This window comes from Colletes latitarsis, chromosome 6 (assembly GCF_051014445.1).
Source record: "Colletes latitarsis isolate SP2378_abdomen chromosome 6, iyColLati1, whole genome shotgun sequence".
In the NCBI taxonomy this organism is placed as follows: Eukaryota; Metazoa; Arthropoda; class Insecta; order Hymenoptera; family Colletidae; genus Colletes; species Colletes latitarsis.
The window spans coordinates 8,242,863-8,263,015 of record NC_135139.1 but is presented as its reverse complement, the minus strand read 5'-3'; the positions used below and the strand labels follow the sequence as shown (position 1 = coordinate 8,263,015).

The window sequence follows — 20,153 nt, the reverse complement described above, 5'->3', positions numbered from 1 at the left end:
AAGAAAGACTGGTCATTTGACCGATTATGGTAGGAATGGGTATACATGAAGTGCCGTTAGGTTTAGTGTTAAACATGTAAATTCCAATCGAATAACCAGAATCTGCATAGCAGCATACATTAGACTTTTTTTCAAACTTGCCAATTGAGAAAAGATTCGTTAACCTTGTAATAAACCATACTATTTATAATTCTTATTGATTTATTTTTCTGCACTATATCAGACACAGGGTGTTCTGTTTAAGTTAAGATTGTAAAATATCTCGGAGACATGTGATTTAAAAGAAACAAACTGTCACATGTCCTTTAGTGTTTCGAGGACTCAAATGAAGCTACTAATTTTTTAATGCGTGGGCGTTTTCAAGGTTATTTCAAGGTCATTTCTTCTTTTTTATCATTAATCCATACCTTTTATTTCGAAATCGTATTCTACGAAAAAAACGCACAACTTGTGTTTGAAATATTCTTTTGTGAGATCATCAACTATTATTATTTATGCTGTGTTCTGTATTTGTTTTCAAATTTAATTGTCAAATAATTTTCAGTTAGATTTTATTTAACTTCAGAAATAGCTTTATTCTGTCATTTAAATTCTAATGTTTATTTAACGTTTGATGCAGAAAATGTTGCTTACAGTTTGCATATTATTTCAAATTTAGACTTTACAAAATATTATCGAGTACACTGTTCAACAAATCATGATATAGAAAGTTCAAAGAAGTAATGTTTATCCGTTTATTACAAAACTCAGTTCGAACTTATGGAGCGACCTATTTAGCTTCATACTTGACGATGCAAATTATTATTTATGCTATGTTCTATGTTTGTTTTCCAATTTAATTGTCAAATAATTTTCAGTTAGATTTTATTTAACTTCAGAAGTAAATTTATTCTGTCATTTAAATTCTAACGTTTATTTAACGTTTGATGCAGAAAATGTTGCTTACAGTTTGCATATTATTTCAAATTTAGACTTTACAAAATATTATCGAGTACACTGTTCAACAAATCATGATATAGAAAGTTCAAAGAAGTAATGTTTATCCGTTTACTACAAAACTCAGTTCGAACTTATGGAACAACCTATTTAGCTTAATACTTGATGCTACAAATTATTATTTATGCTATGTTCTATGTTTGTTTTCCAATTTAATTGTCAAATAATTTTCAGTTAGATTTTATTTAACTTCAGAAGTAACTTTATTCTATTATCTAAATTCTAATGTTTATTTAACGTTTGATACCTGTCGATACAATCATTTCAAGAATAATATCTTGATTTTCGTCTCATTTTGGCCTCTAGAATCTCCCATTAAAATTTCTCCTAGAGCGGGCCGAACACCCTGTATACTTATTTCTGACGAAAGACGAAGAAGTCGAGAGATAAAGCAAAGGAAATATGCCGTGTAAAAATAAGAAAAGGGTGACACGAAGGTTGTAAGATCGTATATCAAGATAGTGGAGTAGGTAGGTAGGTTGCAGAAGAAAAAGAATAACGTATGTTCGCAGCCTCTATCTCACCGTTCCTCTTCCGTGTTGCCTCCTCACCTTCTGCTCAGCGTCCTCGTCCTTCCAGCCGGTGGGCTCGTATCGGCGTCTCGTGGTCTTCCTTGTGGAGGAGGGTGGCCGAAGCTCGAGCTTTAATGGGGTGCTTCCCGCCTCTTGAGGGCCAAGCCAACGAGATCTGCCGCGGGCTGAAGTATAATTAGTCATGCCATACAGTCCATGGCATAGACCGAGTGTACCGACAAATATATACCGGCTATATTGCCGCTATAACACCGGTGACTCGAATGTAAATGAGCGCCGCATGTGCACCGGAAACGTTTCCCGCGTGCAACCGCGTTCCCTTCTATCGAATCCGTCTTAACAGGAACGTTTATTCCGCTCTCAGGATAATTGAATCGGGTCGCGCGATTTCGGACGAAATCAAATTCACAATGAACACCAACGGAACCGAGGAAACACGATTCATTCGGTTGGACATTCGTTGTTCGCTGAACTAGCGACTAATGTTGCCTTCCACGAACCTCCTGGTGCTGAACTCTGTATGTGAGAGTTACGCTAACACCAAGTCCATTTTTCTCGAAATTGAACTATACTTATCATTGCACTACCTTTTTCATAGTTTATCAGAACGATATAAACTCGTGTTACGTATTGAATAATAAAGTTTTAAAAGTATGGACAGCTTCGAGTCTAACGTTACCATAGAACCAAACAAACTCAGGTTTATTCATGTATTCCTAACTTATTTCAGTGTAATTTGTGTTTTTTTTATTGGATTATAAAAGACAAAGGATTTATTATAATAGTAATATTTAGGATGTGTTCAATGGAACGAAGTGAAAGTTATTCGTCGAATTTAAGTCATCTTGTATACCAAAAGAAGACTGAAGGAAATAAGTCATTACAAATTTCAAACGTTGTTTAGTTTTAAATTCATTTTAAATTCGTCTTAAGTGGATGTCATTTTTAGAGACGGATTAACCAAAGTTCACTTTAACACATTGACATTCATGTCACCCATATATGAGTTTACTAAGAAGCTAAGAGAATTAATTCTCAAGATCAGATGTTAAAGAAAATAGATCTGGATAAGACTCTTGAATTTTAACGAAGTTGTGAAAATAAGTTACTATGACAAACTGTGGGTATGCTACTTTTCAATTGTCTAAAAACAAAGTATCGTTTTCGTGGATAATTTGAGAGATTTGGTCTAACTCATAGCTTGTTACATATGACAGTAGTTTCAGCACTATTCAAAAATGTATTTTACTACATTTTAAATTACTAGTAGTAAGATTATTCAATTTTATACGAACAATGTATGTTTACTGCAGTTTTTCTGCTCTTCTTACAACTGACGAAAATTGATTTGGGTTATATTGGCTCTGAGGTATTATTAGTACACTTGATTGTAACGTTGTCAATATTTGGACTATTCTGACTTTATTCATCAGATATCTTTCTCTTTTATATCGCATATTTTTCTTAAAGCATGCATTTTAAAAATCTGTACAAAAATATTCAATACTTTTACTCTAAATGTGTATACTTAGTATTTTAACTTCATACTGAAAATTGACAAACTACATCTTTTTTAATTTTCATTGGATAGAAGATAAAACACCGAAAATGTATTTAGTTTCAAGTCGATACCGTAGTTAATTCTGGAGAAAACAATTATTTACGATAAAATGCTGGCTTCTGTATACAAATTATAATTCAGAAAACGAATTTTGTTCCATCTTCTATCCGATGAAAATTAACAAATATTTTAACATAAAAGAATATCTTACGAATATACATCAAAATACAACTTTCTATACATATAATGAAAAAATTAGAAGTACGTTGGTACGTAAAAGAGACAAAGAAAGACTGGTCAATAGACTGGTCATGGTAGGAATGGGTATACATGAAGTCGGTAGGTTTATTGTTAAGTTGAATTTCCTCATAGATCCATTTATACTAACAAGGAATATTCTTTAGGTGTCCACCTCTGATTGTTCTGAATTTTGAATATATTTTAAACGAACAAAAAATAAGATACACGTATTTTTCTATATCAACCCGTTTTCATATTTAGGGGGTGAAACGACCCCCTAAAGTTTCAGCTAGAATAGGCTATCTCAAAAACTATCATAAATAAAAGAAAACTTCTTAAAGAAAAATTTCATAGTTTTTTATGTACATATAAATTCTGGTCACAAATTTTGTAAAAAATAATTTCAGAATAAAATTCAGAATAATCGGAGGCGAACTTAAAATAACTTCCCTTTATTTTGGTTATAAAAGCTACGGTTTTTGATTTAAATAAGACTATAATTTACAAAATTTGTTATTAATTTACAAAAATAGGTGCGCCGTGGTATCCTCGGAAAGGTTGATTTTTCGAGCGTCATCGCGTGGTTCGACTTTTCCTGAGAAAAACGCGAATCTCGACGATACCGTGACACTCGTCGCATTCTCTGCATCTCTATTTGAACAGCGTTTCGGTTCCGTTGGTAGAAACAATCGGAAAGCCCGTCATGGGAAACAGGAGCAACGTACATAGGGAAGCGTTTCCGCGAAGGTATTCGTTTCACGTACACTGGCGTACAATTGCGAGGGCTGAAGCATTTGACAGTCGTTTACGAGCAACATACTGGGCGTACGGCGATAACGCCCTGCTATGGATATCACCAAGTTTTACGATCGCATGAAAGGCATTTTTTAAATAAAATCCTCGCGCTTTACGACCGTTAAAGACTACATAGTGATTTTTATATGGCCAGTCCGCCACGGTAGTCCCTTAAACAGAATTTCGCGCGATCATAAATAACTGAGAATAAACTAAAGGGCCGAAGACTATCATAATTCGCATAATGTTTAACATTAACGACCTGGTCGAACGTTTGCCATTTTATTTTTATTTTCTTGTAACTTTTACGACGACTGATTGCGATTCTCCCCGTGAAATTTAGATAATTACTTTGGAACGTTTCGCGGAGGCGAAGTAAATCCCAAAGTGTTGCAAATTGTTTTTATTCAATGGCGATCCGAACGGAGAATACGGCTTGCGACGAGGCTCGTTGCTCGTGCTTTAACGGCTTGAATAAACATTTCCTTCAAAGTATTCTCTCTCTTTTTGCGAACAGAGAGAGATGAGAAGCTGTAACGCTCTGCTAAGAACATAGACTCTTTTTACGATGGTGTAAAAAGCACTTTTGACACGAAGTTTTTATACTTTACGATTATGAAGCAGTAGAATACTGTGCTCGGAAGTTCATTTCATTTGAGGTTTTAAGAAAACATGAAAACGACTTTTCATGGTTGGATGTCTGGGACGAGGAAACTTGAATCGATTCTTGTAACAATTATGCGTGAATAAGCAAGTAGAAAGTGTAAAAAGTAGATTTCAAATGTTTTGAGAGGAGGAAAATCCTGTATCGAATATAGAATATGATTTCACTAATTATTCTGACGAATTTACTATTATTTGGTCTCATCACAATGAGATAAAATTTTTAGTTTCTGTACATATAAAATTTTATGCGTGAAATCTATTGGATTGTTTCATATTTTATGTCAGAATCAAGTTACAACCTACATTCAATTTTATACTGATTAAATTATTATATTTTCAAGGAAGGATCATAAACAGAAATACTTGTGTCGACTATTACCTGCATAATATTATTTTTTATTTACGCAATAAATACTTTTAACGCATGGTTTTAGTAAAATCTTGAATACAGAATTTTAAAGATTACAATATTTCTAAAATATTCAACTTTACGATCACAAATAATACACTTTTGACACTTTTGACATCTGATTTTGACACTTAATTCTGATAAAGATTACAATATTTCTGAAATATTTAACTTTACGATCACAAATAATACACTTTTGACATCTGATGCATATTTCGGGAAAATAGCAACATGTCCTCGTTTTATTCTATGCAAATTGTATTTCGAAGCAGCGGGGATGTTTCAACAACGTTGACAAACTGTGTGTGGAAGTTTGCTCAGAGATAGTTGGCAGCGAGGCTCGAAACACGTTCAATTCGTAGATTGCGGCTTCCTGTCGGTCGGTTTTGCAATTCAGGAGAATTATGTTTGGAGCATCGATTGTATAACTAGCCATTAGTAACGCAGTTGGGAATAATTAGACAATACATACACATATCGCATATTATAGAATGTAAACGAAGTTACATCGCGTTACGATATTTGTGTAAATGGTATTACAGTTGCGAGACTCGAACAGAATTCTTGGATCAAATATACACAAATTCCAACTCTTTTTTCGAATAATTTCTAAAGTTTATTCCAAAATTCTAGTTTACATTTTTGGCTATTCGTTTGTTTGGTAAATTCGTTGTGTAATGTTATGTGTCTGAATATTCTTTCGTCATCAAAATTGGGTTTGTAATTTATTATGTGTCAAACAATAAGAAACAAAGTAACTAATTTCACGTATGTATTTGAAAACTAGAATTTCGATCCATCACAGATCAGAAAATTCGATAACACAATTTCAAGAACAGTTACTCTGAGTCGTGTTCGTACAGTATAATGATGATTCACTATAAATGGGGAAAAACTTGTTTCTGATGAATTGAATCGTTGTTTTTGAAACTGGTACAAATTTATTTTGTCATGCATTGAGATATTTAAGGATTTGTGTTTGAATAAATTAACAACAAAACAAAAAAAGTACTTTGTAAATAGAATTAACACAGTAGTGTAACGAATAACACCAGTTCTCGTATTGTTTATATTATATCTCTCTATCGATTTTGTAATTAGGTATTATTTGTTTGTTAATATTAAAAAAACAAAACAAAAGGGACTACTTTGTAAATAGGAGTAACACACTTGTAATAAACAACGTCTAATAAAAATAAATGGGAAAGAATTCATAAGAAACAAGTGTGTCTGTCCATTTATAATGAATCACCATTATAGTATACGAATACGAAGTAACTATACAGGGTGTTTGATCACCCCTGGGGAAAATTTTAATGGAAGATTCTAGAGGCCAAAATAAAACGAAAATCAAGAATATCAATTTCTTGACTGAGGCTTCGTTAAAAAGTTATTAAAAAATTACATTAAAAAATTTTAAATCATTCTGAAAAAATTATCTTTGGTTGTGGGGCTCAATTACAATCATTTTTTATGAATACACATACCCCTGAAATCCTACCCAGTTTTGAAAAAAAAATTTAAGTAGGTACTGACATTTTTCGATGAAAAAAAAATCTCAAATCATTCTGGAAAAATTATTTTCAATTGCAGGGGTCAATTACAATCATTTTTGGTCAATAGGCATATCCTCGAAATCCTATTCACTTTCGAGAAAAAAATTCGAGAAGGTGTGAAATTTTTCGACAAAATTAAAAAATTTCAAATCGTTCTAAAAAAATTATTTTCGGTTGCAAGAGTCGATTGCAATCATTTTTGGTCATTACACATACCCCCGAAATCCTACGCATTTTCGAGAAAAAAATTCCTTACTGAAAATCTAAAGTGAGGGCAGAAATGCTTCCCCGAAATTTCATGTGAATCTTTAAAACACCATAACTCCTGAACGGATTGGACGATTTTTATGTTTAAAAAAGCAAACTACGCGTATTTTGACGGAGAATATGTGGAAAGTGCAAAAATATTGGAAAATTTGATCCTTGGCACCGCAAAATGAGAAAAACCCCATAAAAATGGTCCAATTTTCAAATAGCTATAACCCCTCGAATAGTGAATATATTTCAATGAAACTTTTTTCTCAAGTAGAGCCCATGGGTACCTTCAAAAAAGTATTAGACAACTTTTCTATAGGGTGCCAAACAAAATTACTAAAAATCAGAAACGAATTTTTAAGAAAAATCGACAGGGGGGTGCTGCTGAAATTTTTCGACGAAAAAAAAAAATTTCAAATCGTTCTCAAAAAATTATTTTTAGTTGCAGAGATCAATTACAATCATTTTTGGTCAATAGACATATTCTCGAAATCCTACTCAATTCCGAGAAAAAAATTCAGTAAGGGGACAAATTTTTCGACGAAATTAAAAAATTTTGAATCATTCTAAAAAAATTATTTTTAGTTGCAGGGGACAATTACAATCATATTTGGTTATTAGACATACCCTCGAAATCCTGCGCACTTTCTAGAAAAAAAATTCAGTACGGGCGGAACTTTAAACGTTAATAACTTTTTAACGAAGCCTTCATCAACAAATTAGTATTCTTGATTTTCGTTATATTTTGGCCTCTAGAATCTCCTATTAAAAATTTTCCCAAGGGTGGCCGAACACCCTGTACAGTAATACTGTTAGTGCCCAAATAATTAAATCGAATAACTGATATTCCTTTCGTTTAATACTTTGACTGTCACGTCAGCCATGTATGGATGACAGAATTTATCACTATGGAGCTAGAAAAATTAATTCTCAAGTTGCGACGTTCAGGGAAATGGATTTGGATAGGATTTGTGAATTTTATCAAGGTTACAAAAAATAAATACTAAAACAAATTTTGAGTTATGTAGTATGCAATATTCTAAAATCAAAATCTTAGTCTTGCAGAATATTATACAGTTTTGATCCAGCAGTGGATGTGTCAAAGTTTTAATAACAAGCGTTTGTATACTATCCTGACTGTACATTAGGGTGGTCCTTATTTTTCGACTTTCGATTATTTTTTGACGCACCACTTCAGATTCTGACGCTTGGTGAAAAAAAGTTCAGTGCAAAATTTCAGCGAGATTAGACAACAGGAACACGTGCAGCATTTAAATTAGAATTTTGAAATTTTTATTATTTTGTATAATTTTCATTGTTATATTTAGAATCCTATACAATGCAGCGTCTGGAATAGAAAAATATAGTACATATTAGGCTGTCCCCTATTTTTCGACTTTCGATTTTGTTCGATCTTACCCTGTTAAATTGTGACATTTAAAGAGAAAATAAATTCTGGCATAAATGATTTCTTCATCAAGTGTCACAATGTATGGGGGTGCGTCAAAAAAGAAGTAAAAACAAAATTTGGTCCTTATAGCTAAGGACCGCCCTACACAAAATTAGATACTTTTGCTCGTTGTTATTTTCGTGCCAGATAGCAAATATGCATAGAATTGAATATTAAAAAGAAACTTTAGCGTCGTAACTCAGCCCAGTAATAGTCTTATGGTACTTTTTAAAACTCACGCGGCCGTACTAACGGATGGACTGTGAATCCGGAAAATAACTAAATAATCGTAAAGTGGTTGGCGAACGTGAAGGGGGCTCATTGCCGGTGCTTGGGCGATTCGATAAAAGCTGAGAGTATAAACCGCGCCCCTCGTTAGAGCTAACAAAGTGGATTAACGCGACCGATGGCGCTCTCAGCCTTCCATCGAGCCAGTCTCACCCCCGCCGGGGGTTGGCTACGTTTCCCAGCTTCCATTCGATACTTGGCGCATAACCGGACAAACTTCTCAGAATGCTATTTTCAGTTACGTGGCATCTTCGTGCGGCTAATTCTGCTTAACGGAGTTCGAGGAGTTCGCGGCGAACCTTTGAGGTACGCGATTCGTGGCTTCAGAGAGTCGTTGCTCAAGCAAACGTTTCTTCACCTCGGCTTCCTTAATAATAAATTTTTGCTAGATTGGGTCCATCCATGTCGATATTCTTCAGGGCAGAAGGCTTTCAAACCTTTTGAAACGTGTATGACGTTAATAAACGGGCGAACAATCGTTTAACTTGTTGGATTCTTTCTTTTTTAAGCATTTGAAACCATACAGATTTATGTCCTCCACAATGGCGAGAAGAAACAGCACGACGAAGTTCTTAAATTTGTAGTTTAGATTCTTCGAGGAAGGGGAAAATAATTTTACGAGTCTTTATGTTGATCTGACATAGATCAATGCTTATTGGTAATTGGAAACCTAGAGCTATGAGAGTCATAAAGCTAATCATTCAATTCACAAAAATAGATTGTCTTCGTCTTGACTCTCATTCAATTGGATAATTTTTCGTAATTTTTTCTTCATACATGTGATTCTACGTGAAAAAATTCTTTGTATACATGTTAATTGCACTTTATATTAAATTTCCTTTCAACATTGTTAAATATTTTTTGCTTTTCAATGTGTCATTAATGGGAGCAAATTTTCACGCTCCACTGTTTGATATGGAACCTCGATTTACAGCATTTCAAAATTGACAGCTTTTTTTATTAAACTCGTTCATTAAAACAAGAAATGAAACGCTTTTCCTATTTGCTCGACTATTACATGGCCTCTAAATAGCAATGCAGATTCGGTCATATTTTTAGTACGAACGGTAACTCCCGTGCAAATCATTCATTGTAAGACTATCAATAAGCATCCTGAAACGCAGAATGACAACTTGTTTCAAGCACTGCTAGATATAGACTGCAATATATCCGCTTATCGAGAATGTGACTGACAAAGTTATGGACGTATCTAGAGTACATGCTTAAACACACGTACTTGAGTTCAGAAGTATTTGCAAGAAACACAAAGACACACTCGCGATTAAAACTTTAAAAATGTACACGTTCGACTTATGTTCTAAAGGCAATGTTGCAATTAATACAAGATACAATTACCGAGATTACTTACATGCAAGGTGTTCGGCCAACCCTGGGAATAATTTTAATGGGGGATTCTAGAGGCCAAAATAAGACGAAAATCGAGAATACCAATTTGTTGATTGAGGCTTCGTTAAAAAGTTATTAACGTTTAAAGTCTCGTCTGTAGAACGACAATTTGCGAACAGTTGCGTGCGTGAGATGGTAGTATTCGAATTTTTTTCTCACAAATACGTAGGATTTCGGGGGTGTGTCTATTCACCAAAAATGATTGTAATTAACCCCGTCAACCGAAAATAATTTTTTCAAAACGATTTGAAATTTTTTAATTGTTGTTAATAACTTTTTAACGAAGCTTCAATCAAGAAATTGATATTCTTGATTTTCGTCTTATTTTGGCCTCTAGACTCTCCTATTAAAATTTTTCCCAGGGGTGGCCGAACACCCCGTATATTTGAAACGAAATTTCTGCTGTATTTCTTTCCGAACGAACCCAATTAATTAAAAAACCGCGTTGTCAAGTAGTTTTTTGTCGTCGATGGGAATAGAACGGAACGATCGACGATGAAGAATAGAAACGTCAAACCGTTCGTCTACTTCACACGCAGAATGACGGAAGTTCGATGACGGCGGGCCGATATCGGCTATTCCCGCGATTTATATCGCGCGAAAATGAAAATTCTCTTTTCGGTTACGTTCTTTCACAGCCAGTCGTACTGTACCCAACGTTGGCCATTCGAATCCCAGGGCGAACGTCGATTTTTGGATCTGTGCACGAGGGAAAATGACTGATTACCAGAAATATATCAGGTGGAGCGCGCGTCCCCGGAATGGAACGCTTCATTCGTCAAACGGGGACAATATTGTTCCGAATCCGAAGGACTCGTGTGCTCCCCTTTTCCGCTCCAGATTTCAATCTGAAATACGACCAAGGGAAATTCGTTTGCCCCCTTTCTTTTTAACACAAATTTTCGAACCTTCGCTACTGATAATCGTTACTTCGGTCGAGCGTCCTTGTTTGCTCAACGGGCGAATCCGAAGTAACGGATTTTTCAACGAGGGCGACAGAACTTCGAATTGAAATAAAATGACTTATACAAAAAATAATTTGGTGCTCACGGTTTTACTTTGACGTACATTCGATGAAATTATACATGAAATATATTATTTAAACGACATGCACTTTCATACACTGCAATTTTAGAAAATCTTCTTCAATAAAAACGAGTGAACTTCGAAAAGTAAAATGACTTCTACGGAAGATAATCTAGTGCTCATGGTTTCATTTTGATGTACATTTGATGAAATTATAAACGAAATATAATATTATTTAAACGACATGCATTTTCATACACTGCAATTTTAGAAAATCTTTTTCAATACAGACGGGAGATCTTCGAATTGAAATAAAATGTCTTCTATGAAAGATAATCTAGTGTTCATGGTTTCATTTTGATGTACATGCATTGGACGAAATTATACATTATTTAAATATAATATTATTTAAACGACATGCACTTTTACACACTGCAATTTTTGAAAATTCACTTCAATGAAGACGATAGGACTTCGAGTTGAAATAAATTGACTCCTACGAAAAATAATTTGGTGCTCACTGTTTTATTTTGACGTACATTCGATGAAATTATACAAGTTTATTATTCATGGAGAACTGTAGGTTTTGCGTCGATGGAGTTTTCTCGTAAATATGACACCGAGAATTTGAGGCCAGATTTGTCAAACCATTTCAGAAAAGTATTTTTAGTCGACCGTAATAACTCCGTGATTCTATTCAAAGTTTTTTTTTTACCGCAAATTAAGATCATCCGTGAAAAAGTTAATGAATGATATCATTAATTTCTGTCTTGAGTAACGTGACGCCAATTACAGAACCTCGAGAGTTTCCAATTTCGATTTCAGTTGATTCGAAGAGGGTTCCATTAACTCTGACTTGGATCGATCTATTTTCAAGGTTTTTCATAAAGGCGCATTGAAATAAAATGTCTTCTATGAAAGATAATCTAGTGTTCATGGTTTCATTTTGATGTACATGCATTGGACGAAATTATACATTATTTAAATATAATATTATTTAAACGACATGCACTTTTACACACTGCAATTTTTGAAAATTCACTTCAATGAAGACGATAGGACTTCGAGTTGAAATAAATTGACTCTTACGAAAAATATTTTGGTGCTCACTGTTTTATTTTGACGTACATTCGATGAAATTATACAAGAAATATAATATTATTTAAACGACATGCACTTTCATATACTGCAATTTTAGAAAATCTTCTCCAATAAAGACGAGAGAACTTCGAAAAGTAAAATGACTTCTACGAAAGATAATTTAGTGCTCATGGTTTCATTTTGATGTACATTTAATGAAATTATACATGAAATATAATAATATTTAAACGACTACTACGTTGTTTGCTCTGAGCTCGTCAACAGTTTGTGATTTATTAGAATAAACGATCCAATGCACTTTCGTGCACTGGAATGGACATTTTTGAAAATGTTGAGAGAAAAAAATTCGGATTTGCACAATTTTAAACTAAAAATGGTTGGGTCGTATATTTTACCTTTGTCAGAAAGGCAGCGAAGTTTTATATAAAATACTTCACTCGTTAGCTGCTGTTCGATAAGTTTGTCTTAACGATGGGAATCTTGATACTTTTTTGCAGTTTATATTCTTCGTATCAGCATGTCATTAAAGTTTTATGCATTCTCACATTTTTCCCCCAATCGCGTTGTAAATCTTCGCTGCACGGATGGAGACTTAATAAATGGGAAAGAATATTATCCATCTGCGAAAGAATTTGCTACCTCTCTCTTGAGTAATTCCTTTCTTAGGAGATACTCCTTGAAGATAGACGGTTCTCACAATCGATTTTGCTTTACCGCAGAATTCACGAGTCATCAGTACCTACCGATAAAACCCCAACGACTTATCTGTTTTACGTGAAATCTCCAGTCTCTCGTTTACTTTCTCATCCCGTTTCTTTTCTTTTTCACTTTTCTCAAAGTGAAATTTAGCAAGAATTGAAAATATATTAATTAATTTACTCGTTCAGATCCTTTAATTAAATATATATTGTAACTTCTGTTGTCAAAACAATTTAACTCTCAATGCAAAGTCATTCTTGATTTTCGTTTTATTTCTACTAATTTTGGGTCTCTGTAAATTCATATCAAAGTTGGTCCAAAATTCCACTATACAAACTGTATAAAATTTTCACACCATCTGCATTTCTATAACATAAAATATTTGAAGTTTTTGTATTAAAACTTTGTTCGCAAACTTTTATTTTGAAAACGCAGATCAACGTAGAATCACCAAAAGAATTATCCAGATCGATTTGACCTTTCCAATGAGTACACCAAAAATAAGTAAATATTTTATTAAGGGTTAAAAGAATATTCTTTTTGAATATTAAAATGTCAAACAAAAAATTTCAATTATTTAATTACTGGTACCTATAAAATTATCGTGCATAAATAATTTGTATTTACAATTTTTACAAATATTTAAACGAAATAATATACCCAATGTATTTGAACGAAATATTCGATTTTTACCATAAGGATTAAAGAAGCAGTTTTTGATGTTTGCACCATTCTTTTCGAATATTAAAATATCAGATCAAAAATTTCAGTTATTTAACCAATGGTATCTATAAAATTATCGTGCACAGATATTTTGTATTTACAATTTTTATAAATATTTTATCGATGAAGAATTTATTCCGAACAAATACCACCATTTCTTCTTCTATCTTCGAGCAGAAGATACCGATTTTCCTTGCTCCTTTTCGTTTTTCCCTTTCTTTCCTTCCATGAGACCGAGTATCTCGGCAGTGCATCTTCTCGAACTGACATCACCTTCGACTATCTTGCCACCGTATCGTTGGGGGAGGGTATCGTTGGAATTTCTCGAACATCGCTGCGAATCTTATCGGTTTTCCTGGCCGGTGCCAGCGGTGCGATTTCCAGAAATTCCAGTAGAATGCAGAATGGCCTGCATCTTCGGCGTTCCTGCACCTGTTGAATTAGGACATCGATCCGGGGCTCCTTACGAGCAGATGAATACCAGCGAAGGAAGGTGGGTTGTCTTGCATCAACTCGAAGCCACTGAATAAAGTGATAAATTTAACAGAATACGAACTTTTCGACAGTTTTATCTGGTTCTTTCATAGCTCTCTGTTTAGGGGGTCCTGGAAAACGGCTAATGAGATTTTCTCACGCCATTTTAAAATAACAAAGTTAGAATTTGAAATGATACATTTAATACTAACTCCATGTTCTTATTTTTTAAAAAATAAATGAAAGAACCAGGCGTGCTTTGAATGCATCAACTGTTGAGTGGATACAAAATTTCAAAATGTATTGTCTCATGGAAAACGGCTAATGAGATTTTCTCGCGCTATTTTAGAATAACAAAGTTAGAAATTGAAATGATACATTTAATACTAACTCCATGTTCTTCTTATTTTTTCAAAAATAAATGAAAGAACAAGGCGTGCTTTGAATGCATCAGCTGTTGAATGGATAACAAATTTTAAGTTTTGATGTATTTGTAATGTTTACATTGAAGAACCATGGTGTTTGGATCTACGGGAGGAGGAACGAGTGAGTTTATGAAAAACCCAGAACAGGGAAAAAGTAAAAGAAAGACTGCGATGTAATGATAGAACACGTATAGTTCATTCATAATCCTCAGTGGTTAAATATTTATCGCGATTATGATCACGGTTTGTAAAGCTTGCATAAATAACAAGGCGTTACCGTAACGTGGATTTTGCATGTCAGACAACAAAGATCAAATATGTATCTTCCTATCATATTTAATCAACTGGATTGTTCAAATAGAGGGGTAAAGCGATCGAATTTACGTGCTCCATATGCAAATCTTAGACAGGAATTTCGCGTTAGTTGTGTACGAGTACAGAATCTCTTAGGCAAGGATAGTACATAACTTCAGCATAATCAAATACAGAAACGGTGGGAAACGGAGGAAGAAGTTTCTGTTGACGGGGTAGGAAATGGAAAAACTAACATAGACGAAGAATAGAATAAACAACTCCAAGTTTAGTAGTAATGTTAGATTCAAAATTCCAACATGTTGCTTCTCTAATGTCCAGTAAACTCTTGAAAAGATTTTGAAACATTGATCAAAATATTGAAATTACAAATTTCTATGCAATTTCATATCTACTCTGCATACGTTTGCTATCTTTGAGAAGTGCAATAACAAAAGTTTTTTAACAAAATTATTTTTAATGCATACCAGAGCAAAGAAACTCGATATTATTATTTTTTGCAGTTACAGTGGTACTTTAGTTTTGATAAGTTTATCGCAGTAAAACTTTTAACATCTCGTAAAGTGAAATACAGTTTCTTCTTCTCGAAACTTGTTTAAAATATTTTATGATAAAATTCTGCAAGTGGAAAAAGAATATAAAAGTACACGTTAACAGAACGTAAGCCAGAAGACCAGAAGACTCAAAAAAGACAGAACGTAGGTGACATTCTCATCTGAAATAGTGGTACTTAAAATATTAACAAAATCTATATCAATTATTTAAACGAATCCTGTTAAAAGTAAAGCCAGTTTGAAAATATCGACTTTTCTATTTTTGCCGAAGATTGTGACCCAGGCATTCTCTATTCATTGTGCATATGACAACAAAGGCGTTCTGCGGAACACATTTTTGTGGTTGGTCGCAGTACTTCCCATGTGTCGTTTTAATACCATTTTAATGAAAGGAAAAATTCGAAATTATTTTAATTAAACGATATGATATTGACGAAAACATTTATGACGTATAACTTTTTGCAAATGAAAGAAACCTATACAGGGTGTTCGGCCACCCCTGGGAAAAATTTTAATGGGGCATTCTAGAGGCCAAAATAAGACGAAAATCAAGAATACCAATTTGTTGATGAAAGTTTCGTTAAAAAGTTATTATCGGTTGCGGGGGTCAATTACAATCATTTCTTGTGAATACACATACCTCTGAAATCCTACCCACTTTCTCGAAAAAAATTCGAGAAGGTGTGAAATTTTTCGATGGGAAAAAAAAATTTCAAATCGTTTTGAAAAAATTATTTTCGGTTGCGGGGGTCAATTACAATCATTTTTGGTGAATACACATACCCCCGAAATCCTACCCACTTTCGAGAAAAAAATTCATTACGAGCGGAACTTTAAACGTTAATAACTTTTTAACGAAGCCTCCATCAACAAATTGGTATTCTTGATTTTCGTTTTATTTTGGCTTCTAGAATCCCCCATTAAAATTTTTCCCGGGTGGGCCCGACACCCTGTATAAAACGCGCGTAAAATTAGAATCGTAATTATTTGGTCGAGACAAAAGTTTTTATTTTGCAAATATGTTATACATTATAACTTATAATTTTATAAAGCTTACAAATATTTGTTGAGTCTTTCAACTTAATATTTATTACCAGATTTATATTTTTTTAAATTCTTCATAAACTATTTACGATTAAATACATGAAATAACTTTTAAATTTTTACTGATAGACTTGATTTATGTAATTTTTTACCATCTAAATCTACATATTTCGTCATAATAACAGTTTCTTTTTAATTCTTTCGAGATGACAATAATTTAATGACATAGAATAAATGACCAGGTAAAACCTGACGTGTAATATAAAGTCGTATGCTGTATTTTGCAAATGCAATGACTTTATACCTAATTGAAATTTTTAATTTCTATTCGAGAATGTCGATTACGAATTTTAGATTCATTTTTAAATAAATTTATTAACGAATGTTTTAAATTAACATCGAAGCAAACGAAGCAGCGAGGAAAAGCTATTTCGCGAAGGAGTCTAAACTTTTCGCTAGTTTTTCGTGAATAAAATTACCCCGACCCTGTCTCTGCCTATAGACAGGTAAAAAAAATTTTAAGACTGTTAAATGTTTACGGTCGAACATGACAAGCGTATTGATTGGTAGTTTCGCTCGTGTAACGCTCAAGTTGAATGGTTGTTAACGCGAAGAAATATTTCATTGGTCAGGGGAATCGATATAACCTAACGCCATAAGCTCGAACCGTGTACCGGTACGATCCGCGTCAGTGTAAATCGCGACAGCATGTCGACCGCTGTCGCTCTGTTACTCGTGCATCTGGAAATAAGTGTTTGACTCTATTTCCGATTCCCACGCGGTCGAAATAATGCGTCACGCTTCCTGTCTTCAGATCTCGTTGTTCAAGTGCGGCAGATTCGTCAGAAAACGCAGGAATCTCGGACTTAGTGCGCGCGTCTCGACGAGGCGAGCTGAAAAGAGGTTATGGTCTTCCTTTGGATAGCCGAAGAGTGAGTACTTTGACACCTTCTATCGACAATTGTTGTAGTTTGTTCTGCTCGTATGCTCGAAACAAGTTCGATAATACAGTACATTGTCGCGGAAGGGCAACAACCCGTCTCCGTGTATGACATTTGTGCATGTTTAGTCGCTTGGCGCGTGATATATTTGATAATTGGAACGCGTCGAGAAACTGAATTTGTCGCGAATCTCGAGTCGTTCGTTTCATCGTCGATTATTTCGACGATGGAAATGCGTTGGGGAATCGTGGTCAATAACGTTCATCGCGTATCTGTCGTCGCGAAATTGTCCGAAATAAATTTGTAATTTAGTCACGTCCGTCGAATTCAAAGTTCCGGGCAGATGGCGCGCCGGTCGCGGCGCTGAATTTAAAATCGTTCGTGGTGATGACAGCTTTATTGGAATTGAACACATAAATATTTCGTGTGTTCTTTAGCTCTAAATTGCTTCGACTTTCATATGTACACTTTTAAACCGTCTATACCTGTCAATGTCAATCAATCAATGTCAAGAATACACTCGCCGTTTATAGAAGCAAAGCACAATGTTAGGTATACCTGGTATTAATCTTCTTAAAATCAATATTAAATTACTCTATTAAAATGACGTATTATTACCCGGAACTGCGACGTAATTTCTGAAAATAGTCTGCAATTGGATGCTGAGGATGAAATAATGAAACTAATTAAAAATTCTTGGAGAAAAATTGAATTGCATTATTTTAACAAAATTGGATTACTGATTTTTTTGGCACTAACTTCCAATTTATTTGTAATCTGTTTTGACATTAAAATTGCACAGGTAATTTGTATTTTACAGATACAATTTGTTTGAGAATTATAGTACCTGCTAAATTAAATTGCTCTATTAAAATGACATATTATTACCCGGAACTGCGACGTAATTTCTGAAAATAGTCTGCAATTGGATGCTGAGGATGAAATAATGAAACTAATTAAAAATTCTTGGAGAAAAATTGAATTGCATTATTTTAATAAAATTGGATTACTGATTTTTTTGGCACTAACTTCCAATTTATTTGTAATCTGTTTTGACATTAAAATTGCACAGGTAATTTGTATTTTACAAATACAATTTGTTTGAGAATTATAGTACCTGGTTTACAATGTAATTAATAAATAGGTGTTAATAATGAAAATAATATTTTTAAAAGTGGAACACTGTAAATAATACGATAAAGGGAAATACATTGATAAAATTAATATGGAATTAGTGTAAGGAATCAACTGTAAGTAAATTTCTTGACAAATATCTTGGCGATTTTGTACGTTTTCGATCAATCGTCACACGATTTGACGAAAATATTCGAAGGTATTTGGCGAATCTGGCCCACGTGTTTGGGTCATGGTGTAGTTTATGCAGTAAGAGCTTACTATCTCAATCGTGTCACGTTTTCAGTTACCGAAACGATACTCCAAGTTCAAGTTATATCAACAACCACTTTGCTTCGAGTAAATTCGATTTGCTCCGAACCTCGCTACTCTTCGACGTAATACGATCACAGTATGTGAAAACGCATCGCGCTGTCCAATTTTTTCGAGGCTTTACATTTACCTATTCATTATTATTTCGTGCATGCCACTCAATTCCCCCAGTCGCTTTAGATTTAAATCCATTTTTCTTTATGTATTATTCATGGAGAACTGTAGGTTTTGCGTCGATGGAGTTTCCTCGTAAATATGACACCGAGAATTTGAGGCCAGATTTGTCGAACCATTTCAGAAAAGTATTTTTAGTCGACCGTAATAACTCCGTGATTCTATTCAAAGTTTTTTTTTTACCGCAAATTAAGATCATCCGTGAAAAAGTTAATGAATGATATCATTAATTTCTGTCTTGAGTAACGTGACGCCAATTACAGAACCTCGAGAGTTTCCAATTTCGACTTCAGTTGATTCGAAGAGGGTTCCATTAACTCTGACTTGGATCGATCTGTTTTCAAGGTTTTTCATAAAGGCGCACACGTGTCCATTAATTTTTAGTTTAACGTTTAATGATTGTTGGCCTCTATATCGTATTCTGTTATTTTCCAAGCATTAAGATGTTCCGAAAATCGTACGATATTTGCAAGCAAATTTACTTGAACTTAAGGACTTGGCCAAAGTTCTGTTTGTCAGCGAACATAGTACAGGCATTGTTGTTATGCATTGAGGGCATAGTGGAAGACAGGACCTCGATGCCCTGGGACAAACTTGGTTATTGGTCGGGAAATCAATTAGAAAATAGTTGTCAATCAACAGTGGAATGGAAAACATTCGGGCCCTCAAAGTGTTATTATCAATCAGTTTTTGATTAGAATCGTGGCATTAGGGTATTCAAAGATAAAATTTGAAGTAGGTATTCTGAGGCAAACTTGAAATCCATTAGATATCCAAAGAAGTTTTTTACATAAATTCTATATTTGTTTAACAAGAAATGTGTTTTAGGTATCCGCCTCCGATTGTTCTGAATTTTGGGTGTTTTAAAGAAGCAAAAAATAAGATATACGTATTTTTTAATAAAAAATACTCTAAAGTTAACTAAAATATCCTAAAGTTGCAGCTAGAATAGGCTACCTCAATAACTATCATAGATAGAAGAAACCTTCATAAGGAAAAGTTTCATGGTTTTTTATGTGTATATAAATGCTGACCATGAATTTTGTAAAAAATAATTTGTTTATAACAAAAAATTTGT

At 33.8% G+C, this 20,153-nt stretch overlaps 1 protein-coding gene across 2 annotated transcripts in view; it reads left to right on the top strand.

Annotated features, from left to right (window-relative positions):
* Nha1 (Na[+]/H[+] hydrogen antiporter 1) overlaps positions 1-20,153 on the top strand; it is a 572,935-nt gene that overhangs the window by 9,853 nt on the left and 542,929 nt on the right. The window contains exon 2 of one of the 2 annotated variants that reach the window (XM_076766050.1): positions 17,329-17,446. The exons of the other annotated variant lie outside the window; for it this stretch is intronic. Coding sequence (XP_076622165.1) covers positions 17,421-17,446 — 26 coding nt within the window. The 5' untranslated portion in view covers positions 17,329-17,420. The remainder of the gene's footprint in view (positions 1-17,328; positions 17,447-20,153) is intronic. 2 annotated transcript variants of the gene reach the window in all.